Below are 20,785 nucleotides of genomic sequence, written 5' to 3' on the forward strand. Positions count from 1 at the left end.
ACACGCGCGCATTGTTTATCTTCTCCGGTGACCGGTGACTGTTGAGTGATGACCTCTTTCCGGTGACCCGCGAACGTGAAGACATGACGGATCGGCTTATAGCCATATAGGCATTTACACCGCCGCTATGAGCGTGCCGACTGTAACGGCTCTGTTATCTACGGAATTCGGCAATGACTCCGCAAGTGCTGCCTAAATACCCTCACCGTAATTTATATGCACCTTTTACCGCATCATACCTTTAGTTGAGCTAATAGCTTTCCAAAAGCGATGGGCTATACGTTTACAGGGAAAATCATGGGGGATAGCTTCTGCGCGCCTACCGAAAAGTACCTGGCATGACAGAAAAAAAAATATGGTGCGCCTAGAAAGAAAAAAAATTTGCAGGCTTGTTTACCGTTGCAGCATCGCAACGCAATTTCCAGCGAAGCTGTTTCTTTCGAGCAGTTGCAATAAGAAATTACGTTGCCTGTAATTAAACCGTGTACTTTAATATGTTGCTGGTGCGTGACTGTTCTGTTTGAAACCTTGTCCGTTTATAACGCTTTCGAGCATTTGTTAAGGAACTGTTACAAAGGCAGTAATTCCTCCACACACATCTTACTTCTCAAGAACATTAAACATATTGACTTCAATAATTATTGGTATAATAATAAATTAGTTCAATAATTATTGGTAATGCTCCTGATTAAGCCATAAACGTCAGAAATCTGTGACACACTTAAATTAAGGTGCCCCCATTTCTATTACATGCAAACATTCTGTAACGCAGAGTTCTCTCGGGGACCATTAGGGAAACGTAGCTGATAACGGCCGCGCGAGACTTTTGAACACTTAAGAAAATTTGTTTCTTTTATAAAAGGTGTATTTGATACTCACGCTTTGTCTTGGTCGCATCTGTATAGTTGTGCCAGGGATACGTGCTAAATTTTACGGCGCTCGTAAAATTCAGTCATATACACTGTTGAGTGCCTAAATACGTAATCCATTTCATAGGCTGTAATTAATCCGAGCACTTTGAATTTTCCCTGCATGTAATCCATAAGATGCCCATCACTTTTGCCACAAATAAACTTTGTGCAAAGCAGAGATCCCTCGGGACACTATGAAACGTAGCGTAAGATGGCCATATAACTAACGCTTTCAAGCACTTGCTGAGAAATGTTTGACAAGCGCTGTATTTGATCCACAAGCATTTAACATCGCACACAAATGTCACATAGCGTGCCTTGTTTAGATCCACTACGAACCTTGCGTCACGCATGAAAAAAAAAAGAAGGTTTAGAATTTTTTTTCTTGCGACGTTTATAATTAAGCCAGGGGCTTGAAAGTTTTGACACATATTACACTTACCATTCCGCCTATTTTGATGGAACTTGAAGTTATTGTCTTCTACAGTTGCTTTAGGAGTCTGAAAAACCTTTGCGGATAACGGCAGTACGACACTCTGGAACGCTTGAATAAGTAACTTAATAAAATGACTCAGGTTAAACACTTATTTTCCGTCACTCACAACATATTTACTGCTTCAACGGAATATAAACAACGTGCCTCGCATGGTTCACCAAGGAGATCTGAAAAAAAAAATCAACTACATGCCTCGTATATAACGCATACAAGTTGAAACCAGGCTAGTGTTCAATAATTATTTTCGACGCACTTAGCTAAGATATACACACTACAAACTTTTATGTCACCTATATATAGACCGGTACCGGTTTTCTGTAAATATGAAATTTCTTCTTTTTCATATAACGTTTCGTACAACGCCTCTGACCGGGCCCAAAACGGGGATTTAGCAATTCTGCCTGCACATATTGCGCCTAACATTTCCCAAATTTCCTCAAGATATAATTTACTGAGTGACTTAGCTTCTTTTTTTAGAAAACACTGGAAACAAGCATATTACGCTTTTTGAGTGTTTCTGTACAACCGCACTTAACAGCTTCGCTGTAAAAGCGCAGGAGAGCAGTATATTCCGGTTCGTTCCACTCGAAGGGGGCGTTCTTCTGGCGCGTACATTTCCTGACAGCAGCGAACGACCTGGCACGAAGAACTGACAGAGCGATCGGGGGCACATCAACCAATTCGACCAGACGAAACCCAACCAGCAGTAAAGACTGGCTGCGAGAAAATAGATCGCGTGAGAGAACGAACGAGCGCGCGGCACCACACACACTCGCTCGTGCGCAGTGCACTGCTACAGTGCAGTGCAGTATTCGAGGCGCGCGCGTTCGGTCGTACGCCTTGCCGTTTCGTCGCTCCCGGGGTGGTCGGCGCTTTGTTGCGGGCCGCTTCTTGGTCTTCGCCGCTATCGCGCTTGTTGTTGTCATCGTCCTTGCTGCGTGCGTCCGAAGGCCGGGGATTCGCTGTTTACGACGCAGCGCCGTTCGTGCCTCGCATGCCGCCGCCGCGGGGTGGCTGGCCGAAGGGGAACACGTCTAACGGGTCTGGGCGGGCAACGGTCGGCGTCTCCGAGATGCGTCCGCGCACCGGCGCGCCAAGTGCGAGCTTGATGTAGGGCCTCGCCGGCCATGCATTCGGATAAGGGGGCGTGAGCGGCACGCCGCGTCGGGATGCGGAGGAGCCGCGGAAGCGGCGGCGAGCGACCGTTACCGCGGGTTCGGCTTCGCCTGGTGTGGGCCCAGTGTCGGATGGTATTGGACTAACTGCAGGGGCGCTTCGGTGTGTGCGTCGTTGTTTCGGCGACTCGGTCACTCTTTCCCCCACTTATTCGTCTGACGACGCTTCGACTGAGGTATCATGGGATAGCCACGGCTTGCGAAAGTTTTGAGCCGCTCCTCACTAAAAAGGAGGAGGGACATTTGCGAGAACCATGGATCGGGATAATGCAAAGCTGTATTTCAGGTCTGTTTTTATTCCGAGTCCGCCGTTAGCCATCAGCGATTGATCGAAATGTCTTCGGGTCGCACCCGCGTGGGCGTGGCCGTGGGAGCGGCTGGTACATTTTGATCAATCACGGAGGCCACTTGGCAGCCGGATTTGTAATGAAAACAGAGTAGAATAGCTTTACGTTATCCCGGCCCTGTTTCAGGTTCTTGAAGTGGCCGGCGTTTAACTTGTTGGAACGAACGTTTCTAAGGCAGTCCACCCAAACTGAATAGACTGAATGCCACGTTACCTCCGAAGGCAGCCAGGCCATAGTCATGCGCTAAGCATTGCCCTCCACGCAGCTGTCTTGTCCTGATCACGAACAAAGAGAGACCACCCTGTTAGAGGCTGGAACAGTTATCCTGCCGAGCAGGTTCGTATATGCATCCTGCTAATGCAATGAAATCATCCTAACATCAGAAATTACTCACTTTGCGCCATTTACACTGCTGTTTACACAAATAATGGCAACTATACGCAATAATTGGGAGGCGTCAACAGTAGAGTATGTGAGTTATCAAACTGCCTTGGTATCCTGCCGCGATGACAGTTGCTTCAACGGCAAATAACTTGGGACGACGTTTTCTCTGGACGCAACTGAATATGCTTCGTTCTGCAGCTGTTTTGTAGTCGCTGCTTTAGCATGTCTTTAACACGTGGCTGGAGGCTAAACACGGCCACAGTTTTCTGTTGTTACTCGATTCAGGTTTTTCAAATCCACACCAGCACCGTGATCGACGCCGCAATAAGATGCTGTATAGTTTTGATGTCATCCTTAAATAATAATAATAATAATAATAATAATAATAATAATAATAATAATAATAATAATAATAATAATAATAATAATAATAATAATAATAATAGCCTCATATTCATCTTAATATAAAGGGACATAAAGTGCACAATTTATTTCGCTCTCGACCCACATTAGATTACTAGTCTTCTGGCGAAACAATGGAGGGACGTTCGTGTAAAGAAACTCGGCTGCACTTCAATTGTACAAATACATAAATACAATGTACAAATAAATAAATAAATAAATAAATAAATAAATAAATAAATAAATAAATAAATTATCAAGTGGTGAAAAATTAACCCGGAGTGAACTCTTCTGGGTCGTCTCTCTTAGCTCTTGCGTTTCTATGACGTGTTAAACCCCGAAGAATCAATTAAGGCCTTGACAGTAACTGATTTAGTAGGAAGCGTTAGCCCCAAATGATCGTCCTTAGCAGGAACTGGACAATGTACGAAGTGCGAAAGAAGCGCCTGAATGGATAGATCAGTAGCAATGGGGAAAAGAAAGGATGATTTTACTGTATTGCTCTTGTGCGAATGCTGAATGACGGGCTTCAATAAACCTATCATAAGAAGCCAACAAACAAAGACACCTAGGACAGCACAGGGGAAATTACTTGTACTTACTAACTGAATAAAGAAATTATAAATTAATGGCAATGAAAGTGGATCAAGAAACAACATGCCGCAGGTGGGAAACGATCCCACGTCGTCGCATTACTCGTGCGATGCTCCAACCAACTGAGCTACCGCGGCGCCGTTTCTTCATACACTTTCTTGGGTATCTATGTTTTACTAGCAGAACTAGCCTTGGGAGTGCTAGCCAGCGCCACCACTCACAAACTTTGGCGGCGGATGTGGAACCTCCTTTCTGCCCTAGGCGTCACGAGTACGTGATCTTTTTGGGTGAAGGCACGGAGTGTTACGCCTTCTCTCGGGGCGACGCAAAGCCCGCGCCGCGGAACTCACGGACTGCTGGCGTTCAAAAGAGCACAGGCAACCCTGTCTCAGGGCCGAAAGATGACAATGAAGTGTATGGTGCTCTTTATATGCCTTTGAACGTCGCCTATTGGAAATGACAAATAAAACTACAGCGTACTAGAGTTACAGCTTGAGGGATATTGTGAACAAACATTAGGAAGTACTCGGAAGTGATATATTTTGTAACTTGTTTGGGCAGTAACTAGCCTATGTAATGTGGTCCTGTACAAATGGTTGCGGGCCAGAGACAGTATTTTCTTATGTTTTGACTGGTTGCCCAGATGATTTCTTGTTGTCCTCGGAACTTGCCCGGATAACGGGTCTGGCTTATGGCTCAAGGTCACGCGAAGGTTGCCGACAACAGGAGCTAAAAGTGTTTCATGCTTAATAAGCGTAATATGATCAATAATACAACAATTACCTTGCTTCTGCTCTCGCACAAAATTATCTTTAAACCGTGTACACGATCAGTCTTTGTGAAAAGCTCAAAACACAACTCTCTTGGCTCCTTTCGGAGTCCAAGATTATCTAAAGCCATAAAGCGACCTCGGTTAGTCATTCGACTCACATTCGCTCGCTTGACCACATGAGTGCCCCCCCCCCCCCAATCGCTCTCTTTGCACGCGTATAGTGGGCGCATGAACGTTCCTGCCCTGTCGGAGACTTCAGCGTGCGAACTCGCATATTTATGCAATGACTTGCACCTCAAGAGAGTGTTCGTATGGAATGAAAGCGATGGGCGCAAATAACACGAGCTCCTTAACGCTACCGCGTTAAAAGAAAACATGAGCAATTTGCAGTCGAAATCGATAGCAGCTGGAGTTTACGTGTGTGCGCTGGTTTGAAGAGGAGAGGGTGCCGAGGTGGAAGGCCTTACGAATGCACATATATTTAGGAAGAAAATTTTCTGGCAGCATGGTCTGGGTCAGTGGATTGAGACACGCAGTGCGGAACACTGACACATACATGCGTTTGTTCACCGAAGTAGCAACCCGAATGAGTTGACAGCGCACTTATGCCAAACGATGAAGCACAAAGGTTAGGAAGCATTGAAATTGTTACAACGATTTACGAAGAAACAAAAAAGAAAGCTTCGTTGATGTGAATGCCTCGTGCACCCGTGTTCCTGAACTCCACGTGTATTAGCCTGAAACACCTTGGACCGGCTAAAAGGGATCGAGTTTTTTTTTTTTTCAAAATTAAATTGCGGGGTTTTACGTTCCAAAACCACTTTCTAATTATAAGGCACGCCTTAGTGGAGGACTTCGGAAATTTTGACCGCCTGGGGTTCTTTAACGTGCACCTAAATGGAACTACACGGGTGTTTTCGCCCCCATCGTAATGCGGCCGCCGTGGCCGGGATTCGATCCCGCGACTTCGTGCTCAGCAGCCCAACACCATAGCCACTGAGCAATTACTGCGGATTAGGTGTGATCAAGTGCATGCGTGCGCAGACATTCTGCATTTGTTGTTTGTTTGCGTGGTCTAAACTAGTTGTCTTTATCCCGCGTGCCTTTTTTCCTTCGTCGGTGTGACCTTCCTTCTTGCGCCGATGGGACTAAAAAAAAAATTGCGAGCGCGTTATGTTACACCAGACTGTTGCAAACTTATTCCGATGCCCTCCGCTGTAAACAGTGTCTCCCACTGATCATGGCGCTGCTTGGCTCTGTAGGAGTTAACGATGGCAAGTTGCCAGAACGTTAGAAAAATATTTTTGTTGGTGTTGCTTTTGTGGCTCGACTGGACCGTAAACGTTAACGGCTGGTATAGTGGCGTTTGAAGGTGCGGCCAGTGAAGATCGTCATGAAAGAAAGAGAGAAAAGAAAACAGTAGGGTGGCCGTTGACTCTTACAGAAAGCACCCGCTGGAGTGTTTGCGCACTCGGGGTGCGTGTGCTCCTTTATCGACATCTCTCCCCTCCCACCACCTCATCCCCCCTTTCACAGGGACTTTCTTTTACTTTCATAGGCGTAACATCTACATAAAGGCAGCGAAGTGGCGTCGTTGTTCGAAGGGGAGCGTGGGGTTGATAAGCTGCTTTAGGGCGAGAAGCCCTCGCTTATCGCCGTAACGCTTTCACCCGTGATGGAGACAGCAACACGCAGTTCGGTGCGGCATGACTGCGGCCACGTTTTAGTGCCGCATTCAAAGCAAGGAGCCGAACTGACCGACAACACCTGGCGGTGCCATGCATTAGAAAAAGAAAAAACGAGAAAGAAAGGAAGGAAATAAAGAAGAGAACCGTAGGACATTGCACGTAATCTCCGGTTTGATGGCTTTCACATCTGGTGGCCGCCGGCTTGGCCATCTTTTTTTTCTTTTCTTTTCCTTCTGTTCTTTTGTTCGGCGGAAGTGCTGAGAGGTCGCTGTCCGATGTCATCTATACCAGACTTCCTAAAGATGCCACCAAGAAGCCGCTCGCCAAGATAACCCCACTGCTTGCTGTGTTCATGCCCTTGTGCGTGTTCTCACAGTGGTATACAGGTTGTACTGATCTATACACATGTATATCCATGTCACGGAAACAACATTCGCTGTAGGCTTGCTTGCTGCGCAATTGTTTGAGTATACTGCGTATCTTGGTTGTACCAGTTTTTGCGTTTTCTGGAGCCGCAGTGGAGCGAACGGGAAGTAAAACCTGCTACCGACGCCTCTTGCGACGGGAACATGAACTTGTTGACTATACAATCCTAACAGCTCGTCTGCGTAAACACAATAACCAGAGCGCAGTTTTTTACACGTTACTGCGAAAGTTGACTGTGGGCATGAATACTTTCATAAAACCGGAAATGCGACTCCTTTGTTGGTGGTTGAAACGAAAAAGGAGAGAGAGAGAGAGAGAGAGAGAGAGACGTAAGCTTTGTGTTGTACGTACCTGTATATTCAGAATGAGGCTGCGGCGTATAGAGAAGTTCATCTGTTGCGCGAATCGCACCCAGGGGAACGTGACCGGCTTCCGCGAGCAATAATCCTGGCGGTTGTGGCAGCTGCATTCTGCTGAAATAACGCTGCCCGGCATTGTACGGTTCTAACCTGCGAGTTTCCTTTGATCTATGCCTCCCGTAAAGGCTGTGCTGCTACTGACAATGGTTTCGCCAGTTTCGTTCTACACGCATCTTGAGTTAGCGTCGGGCACAGCGAGGTTAGCACAATCGCCTTTATCGCTCATGAAGTTGCTGGATATTTCCCCGCGCTGTTAAGAAAGAATCAGGAGAGAATGAGACGGAATTAAGGAATGCAATTTCCTGGAAGCGCTGGAAACATTGGATAATGTCATGTTTCCAACTTGCCATATTTTCTGTATTAAGTAATACACGTTCATGAAAGTTGGTCATTAGTTAGTTGTTATTTAGTAAGTAAGACAGTTAGTTAGTTAGTAAATAAATAAATAATTAGTTAGTTAGTTAGTTAGTTAGTTAGTTAGTTAGTTAGTTAGTTAGTTAGTTAGTTAGTTAGTTAGTTAGTTAGTTAGTTAGTTAGTTAGTTAGTTAGTTATGTAGGGTTATCCGGCGCAAAAGCTGATTTGGTAATTCCGTAGGCACGAATCACCTCAAGCGCGGTTCAGTGCAAGCACGATCCGCACACTTAATATAAGGCGTCAGTGATGACCTAGCTACGGTGTCTTGGAAGTCGATACAAACACGCGTTCATTTCTCATTACCTGCACTGTACGTGTGAAACTTAACGAGAAGTTTAAATTTTGAAGTTCTGTAATTGAAAAATATAGGTGATATCAAGCACCGTGTGCCACGGTATTGAAACTGCTTGTCTTAATGTAGAGAAAGGACAAATCAAACAAGGACGCTACATGGAAACATATGCAATATAGAACTATTATACGTCAGCTTCTGATTGCAGCGACTCAGTTAAGCACTTCATGTCACTGATATATCATGCGCCGAGTTTAACAGATGATTCTTGTTGCTCTTTTCACCTCCTGAAAGAGAGAAGCAACGAGCATTTTCCGAGTGCTTTATCTGGACCTGAATTGGCAGATAATAGACCGTTTTTAAAAGCGTGTCCGCAAACAAACTTCTTACTGTGTTTGGTTTACCGGGCTACCGTAGCAGCAACACGGTAGCAACAACGCTGGTAGCGGCAAATTCTGACGCTTCGTCTAATCACAATGCCTTAGGTACATTTTTCGTCTTACATGAGTGTTCTTGAAAAAAAAAATTATTAGAAAAGGCAACGCGTTCACGGTCGCACCGCTCCCGAAAACTTAAACCTGCAGCCAATGATTATCTGGTTCTTATCTGGTTCAGTTATGAGTCACCACGTGGCGCCGCCAAACCGGCCGCTGACCTTTTGCGTCTCTCGCAGCCCAGTAATACACAAAACAGTAGAAGTTTTCGGAAATCCCAAGGCTGTCAATATGCATAGATACGTTTACAAGAAAAGGCTTCAAGTTTACTTATCAGCTCGCGCCGTATGTTCCTTCTTGTGCCGAATAAGTTCTTGCTAAAGAGCACGGAGATCACAGCTTAATACTGACCTACTTTCTCGTGGTGAGGGCTGAAATATGAACTGACATGGAACACGCACACACGCACGCGCAAGCCCGACAACGCAGCGGAGTACCCGCCGCTGGATTTCCGGCTGGTATTTTGAAAGTCTTTGATATCCTCTACCTCTTGCATCCAGAAAGAGCGCAGAATTTGCAAAGTCGTTTGAACTGCGGTGAGAGTAATATCCACTTCCGCGCTCTGATTCAGAAAGGCTCTATAAGGCGTTGGTCCTTGCGACGTCCATAGGTTTTTGAGTTTTGCCAGTTGTTTTGTGCAACGGCCAATGTTGCCTGTGAGCAAGCTCCATATAGATTCAGATCCTACAGGCACATTAACCTCCGCCTCGTCGTCCGCTTATAGGAATCCCAGGTGATTAGCCACGAAATTGCTTTCAAATAGCAGATATCGACGGAGACTGCTGTCGGTTTTGCTTCCGGTGATGTTGGGGCAGATGACTATAACAAAAATGAGGACTATAACAAAAATGCGTTCAAACTTTGTATGGCAGTTGCGTTGTATTCCAACAGGTGTCATGACATCTAGCAGCTGCATCGTATCGTGTCACGTGTCGAGGGATGTGACATGTGGGCAGCGTAGTCTGTATACCTGTGTTTACTCTTCGGCACACGTTATGGCTTCTCCTCGCAAGATACGAACCACTGCTGAATAAGCGAGTCGTAGAGCTACGTGCAGCAGCAACTATAGGCAACGGCGAACTCAACAGACCGCTGTACAGAGAGCAGCACAAGCTGCAGCTCGCCGTCGACGCCAGCCGGACAGTTCAGTACGTTGCCGTGAAAACGACGCAAAGAGACTTCGCCGCGAAGACCCTGCAGTGCGTGTTGCCAAAAATAGAACTCTGATGGAGCCGGTGCTCCAGCTTACGCTATCACTGTGCTGCGTGGGCCGCGCCGGCGTGTAACTTTTTCATTAAATATTAGAAGCACAGTTAATAAAATGCCTACCGAAATGGTGCTCTCGAAGGGGCTCGGACATTTTGGCTGCCCCAAGAAAGCCTTGTTCATCCGTGGCTAAGCTGAAACGTCCACTCCCTTCGACATCATCTTAGTCGGTGTTAATTCTGTTTCATATATGAATCTACTTCTCGTACAAATGAGGACTTCGTCCAATGATTGTTTTCGTGATCTTGCTTTATTGACAAGTGCGCGTTATATTATTGTCCATAACTTCTGTTTCTAGCCGAGTTGCGCAATTAACCGCAATCTTTAAAATATTAAGAAACAAACGAGAATCGTATCTTTTCTATTCAGTTTTCTAATTGCGTTTTACCTGAATGTTAAAGGGTAAGGGTTGGAAGAGCTTACATATTCATCGCTGATTTTCTTATTTATTTTTATACTTTTCAGACTAAACGGGAGGGAAAAGAGTATATTTGAGTATTAGCAGATGTCTTAAAGGTTTTTCCCATTTGAGGTGGCAATAATGGCAAGGCGGTAGTCCTAGACATAAAGAGGTACCGACATGATACGTTTGATTATTAGTTTCTTGCGTTAAATGAAAGCGGTAGACCTCTAAACACAAGGAAATATAGAGAGAAGCCTCAGAGCGCCGCTAGTTATTTAATATTTCAACTTTTCTACAGCCAGTTTCTGTTTCGTTTCCAGTATCCCGGCCACGGTGGCCGCATTTCGATGGAGATGAAATGCGAAAACACCCGTGTACATAGATTTAGGTGCACGTTAAAGAACCCCAGGTGGTCGAAATTTCCGGAGTCCTCCACCACGGCGTGCCTCATAATCAGAAAGTGGTTATAGGGCACATAAAAACCTATAATTCTTCTCTCTTTCGTTTCCAGGAAGTTACTGTGCAGTGACGTCACGACGCAGTATGTGGGAACAGGACATTGCGACGTTTTGACAATCGCTCGACTTGCTCACTCGTCCGGTTACACTGCTACAACGACCTCCACAACAAATAACAATGCGAGGCGAGCGAGCGAGTCAGAGAGGGTGTCAGAACGTCGCAATGCCCGCCTACCACGTGACCACATACTTTGTCCTTACTCCACGACACAGTATCCTCCTGAAAAACGAAAGGAATACTGGCCGTAGAAAAGCTACCGCATTAAATTATTTAGGCTGCTCTGAGGTTTGTCACTATTTTTTTTTAGGGTTTACTGGTTTAAAACATACATGTGACTAAAAAAAGAATGAATTATCGAAAATATGTCTGTACCCCTGAAAGAAGTGCTGACATTGATATTTCCGACTCATTTTTTGTTCTTCTTAAATGAAGGTTCTAGACTTTGAGACCATAGAAAACATGATAACAAGCCTCAGTTCTGCCTAGATAATTTATTGGCTTTTCTACCGCCAGTCTTCGTTTCGCTTGTGAGGAGGTTACCGTGTCATGACGTCATGGTGGAGAACGTGGTCAAGTAGGAGCAGGACATTGCGACGTTTCGGCACTGGCTCCAGCTAGCTCGGTCGCCTTCTTTGTCCCTACTCGTTTAAACGCCCGAAGTAGCAGCATAGCGTATGACCGAGCGACTCTCAAAACATCATGATGTTCCGCGTGGCCAACTTCTGCGTCATGACGCCACAGCACGGGGAAATGAAATTGAAACTGGCTGTAGAAAATCGGTTATATGAAATACAGTCAGAAATATTACGTCAATATTCCTTTGGGAGTTTCTCGGTACAATGAGTTGAGAACAAAGCTGTGTCGCTCTTCACAGCAATGAGTACAATGCTGTCGCGTGAGAATAAAACAAGTCTAAGGGAATGAGAGGGTTCGTGCGATTGTTAATGGAGCAGTTCATCGTTGAATACTCGTTCTGATGGCAATGAAATACCTTGCGCAAGAAGTGCAGTCAACAGCAAAAATACATTTGGCGGGAGAAGAAGTCACGTAAACCACGTTTCATTGAGGAAGAATTCAATACCACACAGCTCAAATTGATTCTGCAAATATTTAAGACATTTCTTCAATTTTTTTTTAAGAAAATGGGCTTATAACTGTGACTAGAGCGATTCTGAACGTTGCTTTTGATGCTGCCCCGTTTACGTTGCAGGGCGTCCTGGTTCACGAAGTCGACGAAGGGCAGCCCTGCCTGACCTGCAAGGACAAGTGCCCCGGTTTCAGTCCCCACCTTTGGAGGTGAGTGTGGCAAACCTGACGGTATCTGCGCTTTACTAAGAGAGAGATAAATAGAAAAAAGCTTGAGAATATCCGTTGCTTCTTATCTCGGGCGCACATACTGCGAACCGCCGTCGCTATCGACAAACAATTGCTGTAGCGGTGCTGTGGCGCGCTTGGGAGCGGTACAGTATAGTATTCGGCGCACATTGAACTTGGAAGTTGTTCGTATACCGCTTGACAGAAGCAGCGAATCAACACACACGCCCGCTATGCAATATTAATTGAGCTAGCGAAATGCTTACGAAATTCGCGCTTAAGAGAAGCCAATAAGGACACTCCAGCATGATAGTCTGAGGGGAAGCTGCCAGCACTATTGTTATGCTCATCATGACCACGTAAAAAAAAAAGAAAAAAAAAAGAAGTTTTTCCGTCTGACAGCGCCTCCGGTGCTCAACCTGTGGGGCTCTTAGCATCGATTTGGTTTCAAACATATCGCATAACGTCGATGACTTCGCGTCCCTAGAACACCGAGGCAATGTAACGTTTATGGAGGAGATGCAAACTGCACTGCATACCATCGCTACTAGATACTTAAATAATCTAAATAATCTAGTAACGTTGCTGTATACGCAGAGGCGGTTGCGACAGGGATTTAACAGCTACTGTACGCGGCGGGTGCTCGCCGGCCTGCTAGCTCAGTCGGTTAGAGCGTCGTGCTAATAACGCGAAGGTCGTAGGTTCGATCCCTGCGCAGGCCACTGTATTTTTTCCCCCTGCCTGTAATGTTTTTTTTCCATACAATATTGCTTTTGGGTAATATTGCGGCTCTGTTTTATCAGTGGTAAACATTTTACGGATGCGTCAAATCTTTGACCTTACCAGTCTCCGCTGCGTATCTCTGTGGCAGTTTTGAAGCGCATAGCTCTCTTTGGCTGCTTCACCCGCTTTTGCTGGTTGGCGGTCGAACTTTCACCGTCCATTACAAAGGCGCCGATGCGAAGGGTGCCTGTGCTGGAGCAATCGAGTTGCGTCGTGTGTTCGTTGCCGATCGCCCACTAATAGAGATACTCGAGACGCACGGGCCGTTTACGTGTACTACCGCTTTACATGTGCTGATTAACAGCTCTGTTTTCTGCAGAATTACGCCACGTAACTAAAGACGCTACTTGAATAACTTCACTGCAACTAGTGTATACCGCCAAGCGCAACACTAATTTAATGAAGCGAATAGCCTTCCTGAAGCGTCCGGATATTCGCTTACACTGAAAACCATCGTCGCTGATTTTTTTTATGGCAACTACGTATTAGCCGGCTATTCAAAACAGACAGTTAAAGACTAAATACAGTCGTGCACTCCTGATCACCAAAAAAATTGGGCTGACATGTCCGCCATCCAGTTGGCTGGCCACGCTACAACAGCCTATCTACGGCAGACAACACAAATGACAACTGATAAATCAGATACACGAGGTAACAGCTCTAGATGAGAACGCCTGTGCGCACAAAATTCGTAGCACACTCTTTACAGTAAAGCTGACAAAGGACGCCGCTACACGGTCACGCACGGGACACTAGAGTTCCGGTTGGAATGGCGAGCGTGAATTGCTTTCTATGTCCTCCGTTAGCGCCTCGGGAGTGTCGGGAGTGCGAAGCCAACCACTGCAGTGCCGCGTCCCTCTAAGGACGGGTAAATGACCGGCTGAACTTAACAGCCAAGGCCAGCGGGAAGGTCGCTGCGGGGCTGGCGAACTTGGCTCGTGTTGGCTGCGAGGTGCGCCGGGCACGGCTGAGTGCGGCGCGTTCCAGCTCGTGGCGACGCAACGTGCCGCGGCGGCTGCTTTGCATAATTGCGCCTCTCTCGCCCCAAGGCGGTGCCGTGGCGGAAGTAGCGTGCTATGCACCGTTCGCGCCTTTCGAGAGTTGTTGTTGTTGTTGTTGTTTGAAACGTTTATTAAGCAAAAAATGGGAACCAGATGTCTCTTGCCAGTGCGTCAGACCTCTTGAGGAGAGATAAGTGAAAAGGGTTACGGTGATTTGTGGGAAGGGATCAACAGGCGAAATCAAGGAGGGTGAGAGACAAGATGTAAAAGGCCGCCACATACTGCTTTTGGCAGCTTGGGTGGATGTGAAGGAATTAGGAGGTCCTCAAGCCACCGAGATCTTGAGTTATTTGGGAAGGCGTCCACGAGAATCCGTCGTTGCCCTTGAAACTGGGGAGATAACCAAAGGATGTGTTCAGTAGTATACGATAATTGGCAGTTCGAACACGTGCCCTGATCTGGTAGATCAGGAAAGAAATCGTTGTGGTTTGGCAAAAGAAAGGAAAGTAGAAGGCACGAGTTGCCACAGGCGGGCTTGCTGGGAGCGGTAAGAATAAGTGCCTGATATATTACAAATGTGCAGAGAAAAATTGTTTCTCTCAAATCTGATAGACCGCGTTGCGTAATTTTGTTTTGCGGACATCCACTGTGGAAAAACCTTTGGCCGCCCAGTTCGATTATCGCAGCCGGAATCTTCAAAATGACTCATGGCGCCTGAAAACACAAGGAGCCTTGAACTTAAGAACAGCCTCATAATCGGCAACTTAACGCTGACTTACACAAACTCCGAATATAAGAAATTGGCCAGAAATTTCGAGCAATTTTCAAGTGCTGCTCTGCCGATAGGTCGGCAAGGTTGACCTGCTGAATGACGGAGACAGAAAAATGTAACTGTTTCGGACATCTCTTAGCAACGTATTGCACAGGGAAAAAAATAAACTCAGCATGATGACGCACAAAAGAATGGCAAATGAACATGGTGCACCAACATTGTCTGAATCGAACATTTCGGAAATAATAAAAAAGTCACACCACCTTTAAGAAAGAAATTGTCACAAGCCTTTGGCGAAAGAGCTGCGAGCATGTGTTTTTATATAGATGTACGTTTAAACTAAATAAATCTAGTCCGCTTTGATATAGGGCGTCTGAGAGGGCTAAAACCTGGGCAAGTATTTCGAATTTCACAACGTGCATTATTGTGCCATGCAGAGATTGAGTAGCCTATGTCTAGAAAATAAAGTGTCAAATTAGTTTTCTAAACCGCACTTTTACTTTTGCAATATCACATGATTTCCTATTATCATTTAAATATAATTTTATATACTTAGTCTTTTCTATGTCTTGCTTTAATAAATTCATAGATTTAATAGGCCCCAACGACGCTATAACTGATGCTGATGGAGCTTTCCCCCGTTGTTTGTGAATGCAATCGTTTAAAGAACAAGCAAGCAAGAACAATATGGTGGTGTTCACTGCGTAAGAACGGTGCTGTGGCAGTAAATGAGGTCAGAGCTGAGTGAATCTGCTCTCTTTTGTTGTTTTTATTTGGTCTGCGATTCTATTTATCAATAAAATATTGAACAATATCTGGAACCGTATACAATGCCATCGCAGAGCTACGCATTGAGAAATGGAAATTTTAATCGATATGTGGACAGAATGTACTGTCGACAGATAGTTTGCGGCTACAAAGACTCTAAAGTTAGTGAAGGGATTCAATCAAGGAGAGGCAGGAATAAGTTACGCGTATATACCGCGTAACTTAACCGCGGTATATACCGTATATACCGCGCAGTATATACCGCGTATATACCGCGTATATACCGCGTAGAATTAGGCGCAAGTGTTCATTCTATGAACGCATACAAAGCATTGCCCGACCGAAAATTTTTGTGCAGGCGGGCACCTGTATCCTCCGGGGGTGTTCTGGTTGCGCTGCCCACCTAGAGGAACATGTTCTGGTCAACGTCCGCTCAGGCCTAATCAAACGAGTTATCACGGGGCGCCAAAGAAGTCTCTCATTTTTCCGTAACCTCACGTCGCCACTGCGCCTATACGGTTACGATGTTGCTCCTGACTATATAGTTTGTCACATTGTGCCAAGATGACACTGCGAAGGAAACTCTCCACAAAGAATTTCAAATCAATTGCTCGCGTGAGAAGTTCGCAACGAATGCGACTTCGTTAGTGCTTTCTTTCATTTGATGTGCCGTTGGACGTTGTGTCAATAATATGCACACGCCGACACGGGCTGTCCACCCTTGCGTAATGGCGAGCGTATACGAATAGAACTCCTGTGGCATCCATTCGGCGTCTGCCCCAGTCCACCTTCTACTTGCGCCAGCGCTGCGGTGTGTCTACTGCGGAAGCTCAGGCACAAGCACCGCTTACGAAAGCAAGCATGCGGCCGAGAGCAACTGCGCTGTTGAGACGTCGTTCGCTGCCGTCCGGCGCCTTCCGTGCGGGTGGAGAGACGCGGCGATGGCTGGCACGCGGGTATCCGGTACAGGCTACGTCACTTCATCTAGTTCAGGGCGCGGCCGCTAGGCGCGGCATTTTGGGAAGAAGTGCATGAAATTCATTATTTTCATCTAGTTTCTGCCTGAAAACAAGGTTGTGCCGCTTAATCTCAGCATCCAAGCTTTCATTTGGGCTGGAAATCTCGCCGGCAAAAATTTTGTTCAGTATTCCTTTAAGCTTTGTTCACTTACAGTCATTATACGAACCAGAAGATCAAACCATTTGCTACGTTTCTTGGGTGATGCCATCTGATAGCTGCGTCAACAGGGAGAATTACGCTACTGAATATCAAGCCACAGAAAACCGTGGCTATAGCCGAACCAAGTAAACGGAAGGTTGCATAGGGCCCTACTTGTCCAAATACACGTTGTCCGCGGAATGGTGTTATTTGGCAACCACTGAACCGATCTCAATACAATTTGATGCACTTAAAAGAGAAAGTTGCGTTGTGATTGCTCTCTGTAGAATTCTCTGGAGAAAAAAAAATTCACAGTCATTCCACTTTGTGAAGGTCGGCTCAATTTAATTAAATTCAGCTTTATTCAACATCTGCCAGATGTTTGGAGCACGGACAAATAGCCCGAAAAGGCTTGACTGGGTCCGTGCACGATAGAATGGCAAACAGTGGCATCATTCCCATACAAGCAGACCAGCGCGGCTGTGTATAGTGATAAATACGTTGAAATGAATATGGGGATTGAAAAGTAAAAGGCATGCACCACAATGAATTTCGTTCTCCCACGATTTCTTTTGCTGCTTTGTTAAATTGCATTCTCATTGCTTTCTTTATTTTTGACCTTCTTTTGTTTGCTTTTCTAGATTTATCGTTTGGTCACCAATCGCTATGATGTGCGTGCAGTAGTAGCTTTGCGGCGACAATGGAAAGGTTCTTGGCCAACGCGATGTCAAGAACTACGATCGACGACGCGTCGTGGGCGCACTGATGTTTGCGTAACATTGAACGCCGAACCTTTCCAAGAGAAACGCCGCGAACCACTTTCCGTCTGGCCGAGACACGTCTGTGTCGAAACCACCCTCAATTGCGAGGGGAGTGAAGTCGGTTGGGGTGATCCAACCAACGGTGCATACGCTCGGCGTTTGCGGCACGATCATCGTCCGTGTTGCGCGCCGCCGGCCGTCACCACGCGCATTCCCGCTTAAAAAAAATTAAATTATGGGGTTTTACGTGCCAAAACCACTTTCTGATTATGAGGCACGCCGTAGTGGAGGACTCCGGAAATTTCGACCACCTGGGGTTCTTTAACTTGCACCTAAATCTAAGTACACGGGTGTTTTCGCATTTCGCCCCCATCGAAATGAGGCCGCCGTGGCCGGGATTCGATCCCGCGACCTCGTGCTCAGCAGCCCAACACCATAGCCACTGAGCAACCACGGCGGGTGCATTCCCACTTCTGTTCACTACGGTGTTCTTCGTAAGCCCGCTGTTCTTCCGCAGTCCTCAGCGCACGCCGCCTACCCATTGCAGGGCTGGAAGGGAAATGAGATAAGGTTGCGTGGTTTTCTTATAGATCCCGCGACATCAAACCGCAATACAGTATCTACTGCGGTTTCGCTTTGTTGATTACGATATCTTTCGTTTATCGCAATGCGTTTTGACTTTTCTCGCGATTAAACGCAGCTGGGGCATACCCGGCTATACGCTTTTGCTTAATGCTTTAGTTCTTATAGTTCTGGGGATGCCGCCATCTTTCTTACCTACGCACGCAAACCGCGAGAACGTAGCGTATAACAGCTCCGCTGTAAAAAATGTCATAACCAAATTGTGCGTTGTGTCGCCTCCCGCATAGTGCCGCACCGTCACTGCTCGGTATGAACAAAAATTTTGCAGCCAAGGAAATCAAATGTACCAAAGGAAAGATATCACACCTCTGTTTTTAGGTTATTGAAATCTGTGTTTAAACTGTTGCAGCGCGAATTAACTTAAATATCCTTGTTTAGTGTTCCGAAGCCGCTTCCTGAGCTATTATATTACCACTTTACTGGAGGCTACCGCAATCATTCTTACCGCTATAGGAGTTCTTTAACGGACTTCTCGATCTAAGTAAACCCATATATAGCTGCGTTAGTGCATTCCACTGTTACTGCAATGCGGCCATTGCAGCCACAGCATAACAGCAGAATAACGCAGCCATTTCGCCACACCTTAATCCCTACAGAGGGGAAAAAAAAAAAAAAGAAGGCGCTTCGGTGTCTGGATAAAACCCTGAAGCTGAGGTTCTGGGAGCCTGGCCTCGGAGCTCGTCAGCCCCAAGAAATCATCCACGAGCGCTTTTGCAGGTCCTCAAAGCAACGGACTGGAGTGTCCGAGCGTATAGAAACGTTGGGAATCGACCAGTGCGTGTACGTAATATGAGCTATTGTCATCTCTCTCTCTTTAACTCCCTCTCGCCACTTGTAGCGTAGCAAGCTGGAGAAACACTCTCTCTCTTTCTCTCTCTCTCGACTCCTAATATCATATGTAGGGGTTGTAGGACGGGACTTCGGGATGGAAACCAAAACTTGGGAGTGATTTATTCTACATTATGTACAGGGAGGTGAGCGTCAATTAACAGGCGTACAGACATTACGGGCCGGCAGCAACTCGGACGCTGCGGCCCGCGGCAAGAAGTTCGAGAGAGGTGAAACAGGGAATCAGGGCATGTCCCAGAATCCTCAGGTCTCTCTGGAAGGCTTCTTATAAGCCCTTCGAGCACTGCAAGTCACGTCATGTTTGACCAATGGGAGAGTCCACTCCGATGACGCCACTTGCAGCCAATGGTAGGCGCCCGTGTCGTGGTGTCACACCTGGCGGCTTGCTGCGGTCTTGCATCGCAGACTGCAACCCACTTCTAAGATGGAGAAGGAGGGGGGGCACACCTGTCGGGGCTCTCTGCTGTCTTGCCACGCAGACCGGCAATCCACTTGTAGGCTGGAGAAGGAGCGGGGGGGGGGCGCTCGTGCACCTGCTTCATTGTCGGATGCCCACCTGCAACCGGTGACTCGGCTCCGCAGCGGTGGCAAATGCCTTCTTCAAAGACGAAGGGGGTCGATTGCGCTCCATTGTCCCAGGCCCCCTTCTAATCCCGGCGACGCACGAACTTGATGCCTTAAACTTGTTTGCTCGGCCGCTTCTCTGGAATGCGCTTTCCTGCTCCTGCATTCCTCAATTAGCTGTGCTGCCACTCGAAGCGGTTTGGGGAACTCGAAGTAGCCTCAGGAACCAGCTTCATATCTAACAGCTCGTCCTCGCCCCGGTTGTTCTGAATGGCCGGTGAACTCAATTCGCTGGCCAGGAGGAACGCTGAAAGAAGCTGCAGGGTACTGGGGTCGAGCCTCGTTTGACGAACTTCGGGATCCTTGGCCCTGGAGAACAGACGTCAAACAAACAAAACAGCACAGCGCTGCACCACGCGTAAGCGCAGGCTCTTCACCCCTGACTCGCCAGACTATTACTGAGTCAAAATCAACCCTGATCTTTTATTTCCCCAATTTCGACAACAGTTCCAACCACCCTTCCAAACAGCTATCCATTTCTCCTCGATTGCCGACAAGACCAGAGCACTATTGTTGTTGCAAAACAAAAGGGTCGTTGATGATGCAAACAACAAATGAAAACAGCCGAACATAACATAAGTGGCCTAACTACACGAACAGCATGTTTCCAATCTATCGCAGTGGCGTACTTATCACACGTATTGGTGCCACTGAACAATCTGGTCAACCTCACAAGTACGTAATCACAAGCGCACTAGCCTTGTGGTCACTAAACAAAACGCGTACTTGCATTGTAGGCAAACTTTTCACTTACGCTTACTCACGTTTTTTCCCTGAAGGTCCTACAGGACACGTGACGTAAACGAACAATTAAACTTGCGGGACTTACACACTCCGCAGAACTCTTAAAATGATGCGTCTTCTAATAACTCGTTCCACGCGTACTTATAAGAGAAGTCAGAATACGGCTGCCCTCCACACGCACTAGCAACCCAGTCCTAAAGTCTGCTTCCTTCCGTCCACACAGGACACGCGCTAATGGAACTAAGAACGCTTCGCCGTGCAAATCATGCACTCACTCAAATCTACGCGCTTAACCTTACAAAATACAAAAACGCTTAAAAAGAAAGAAGGTTAAATAACACACACGCGCGTTACGATAGGCCTCTT

The 20,785-nt window shown here is 46.5% G+C and overlaps 1 protein-coding gene and 2 non-coding genes across 4 annotated transcripts in view; 2 read left to right on the plus strand and 1 right to left on the minus strand.

Moving 5' to 3' along the window:
* Lmpt (four and a half LIM domains protein limpet) overlaps positions 1–20,785 on the plus strand; it is a 412,264-nt gene that overhangs the window by 135,024 nt on the left and 256,455 nt on the right. For both annotated transcript variants that reach the window (XM_065436843.2, XM_065436842.2), the window contains exon 2: positions 12,214–12,299. In XM_065436843.2, the coding sequence (XP_065292915.2) occupies positions 12,214–12,299 (86 nt within the window). The remainder of the gene's footprint in view (positions 1–12,213; positions 12,300–20,785) is intronic.
* On the minus strand, positions 4,374–4,446 carry TRNAT-AGU (transfer RNA threonine (anticodon AGU)). The gene has a single exon. It is a non-coding gene; the product is annotated as a tRNA-Thr (tRNA).
* TRNAI-AAU (transfer RNA isoleucine (anticodon AAU)) lies at positions 12,966–13,039 on the plus strand. Its single transcript has one exon. It is a non-coding gene; the product is annotated as a tRNA-Ile (tRNA).

This window comes from Dermacentor albipictus, chromosome 5 (genome assembly GCF_038994185.2).
Source record: "Dermacentor albipictus isolate Rhodes 1998 colony chromosome 5, USDA_Dalb.pri_finalv2, whole genome shotgun sequence".
NCBI classification, from domain to species: Eukaryota; Metazoa; Arthropoda; class Arachnida; order Ixodida; family Ixodidae; genus Dermacentor; species Dermacentor albipictus.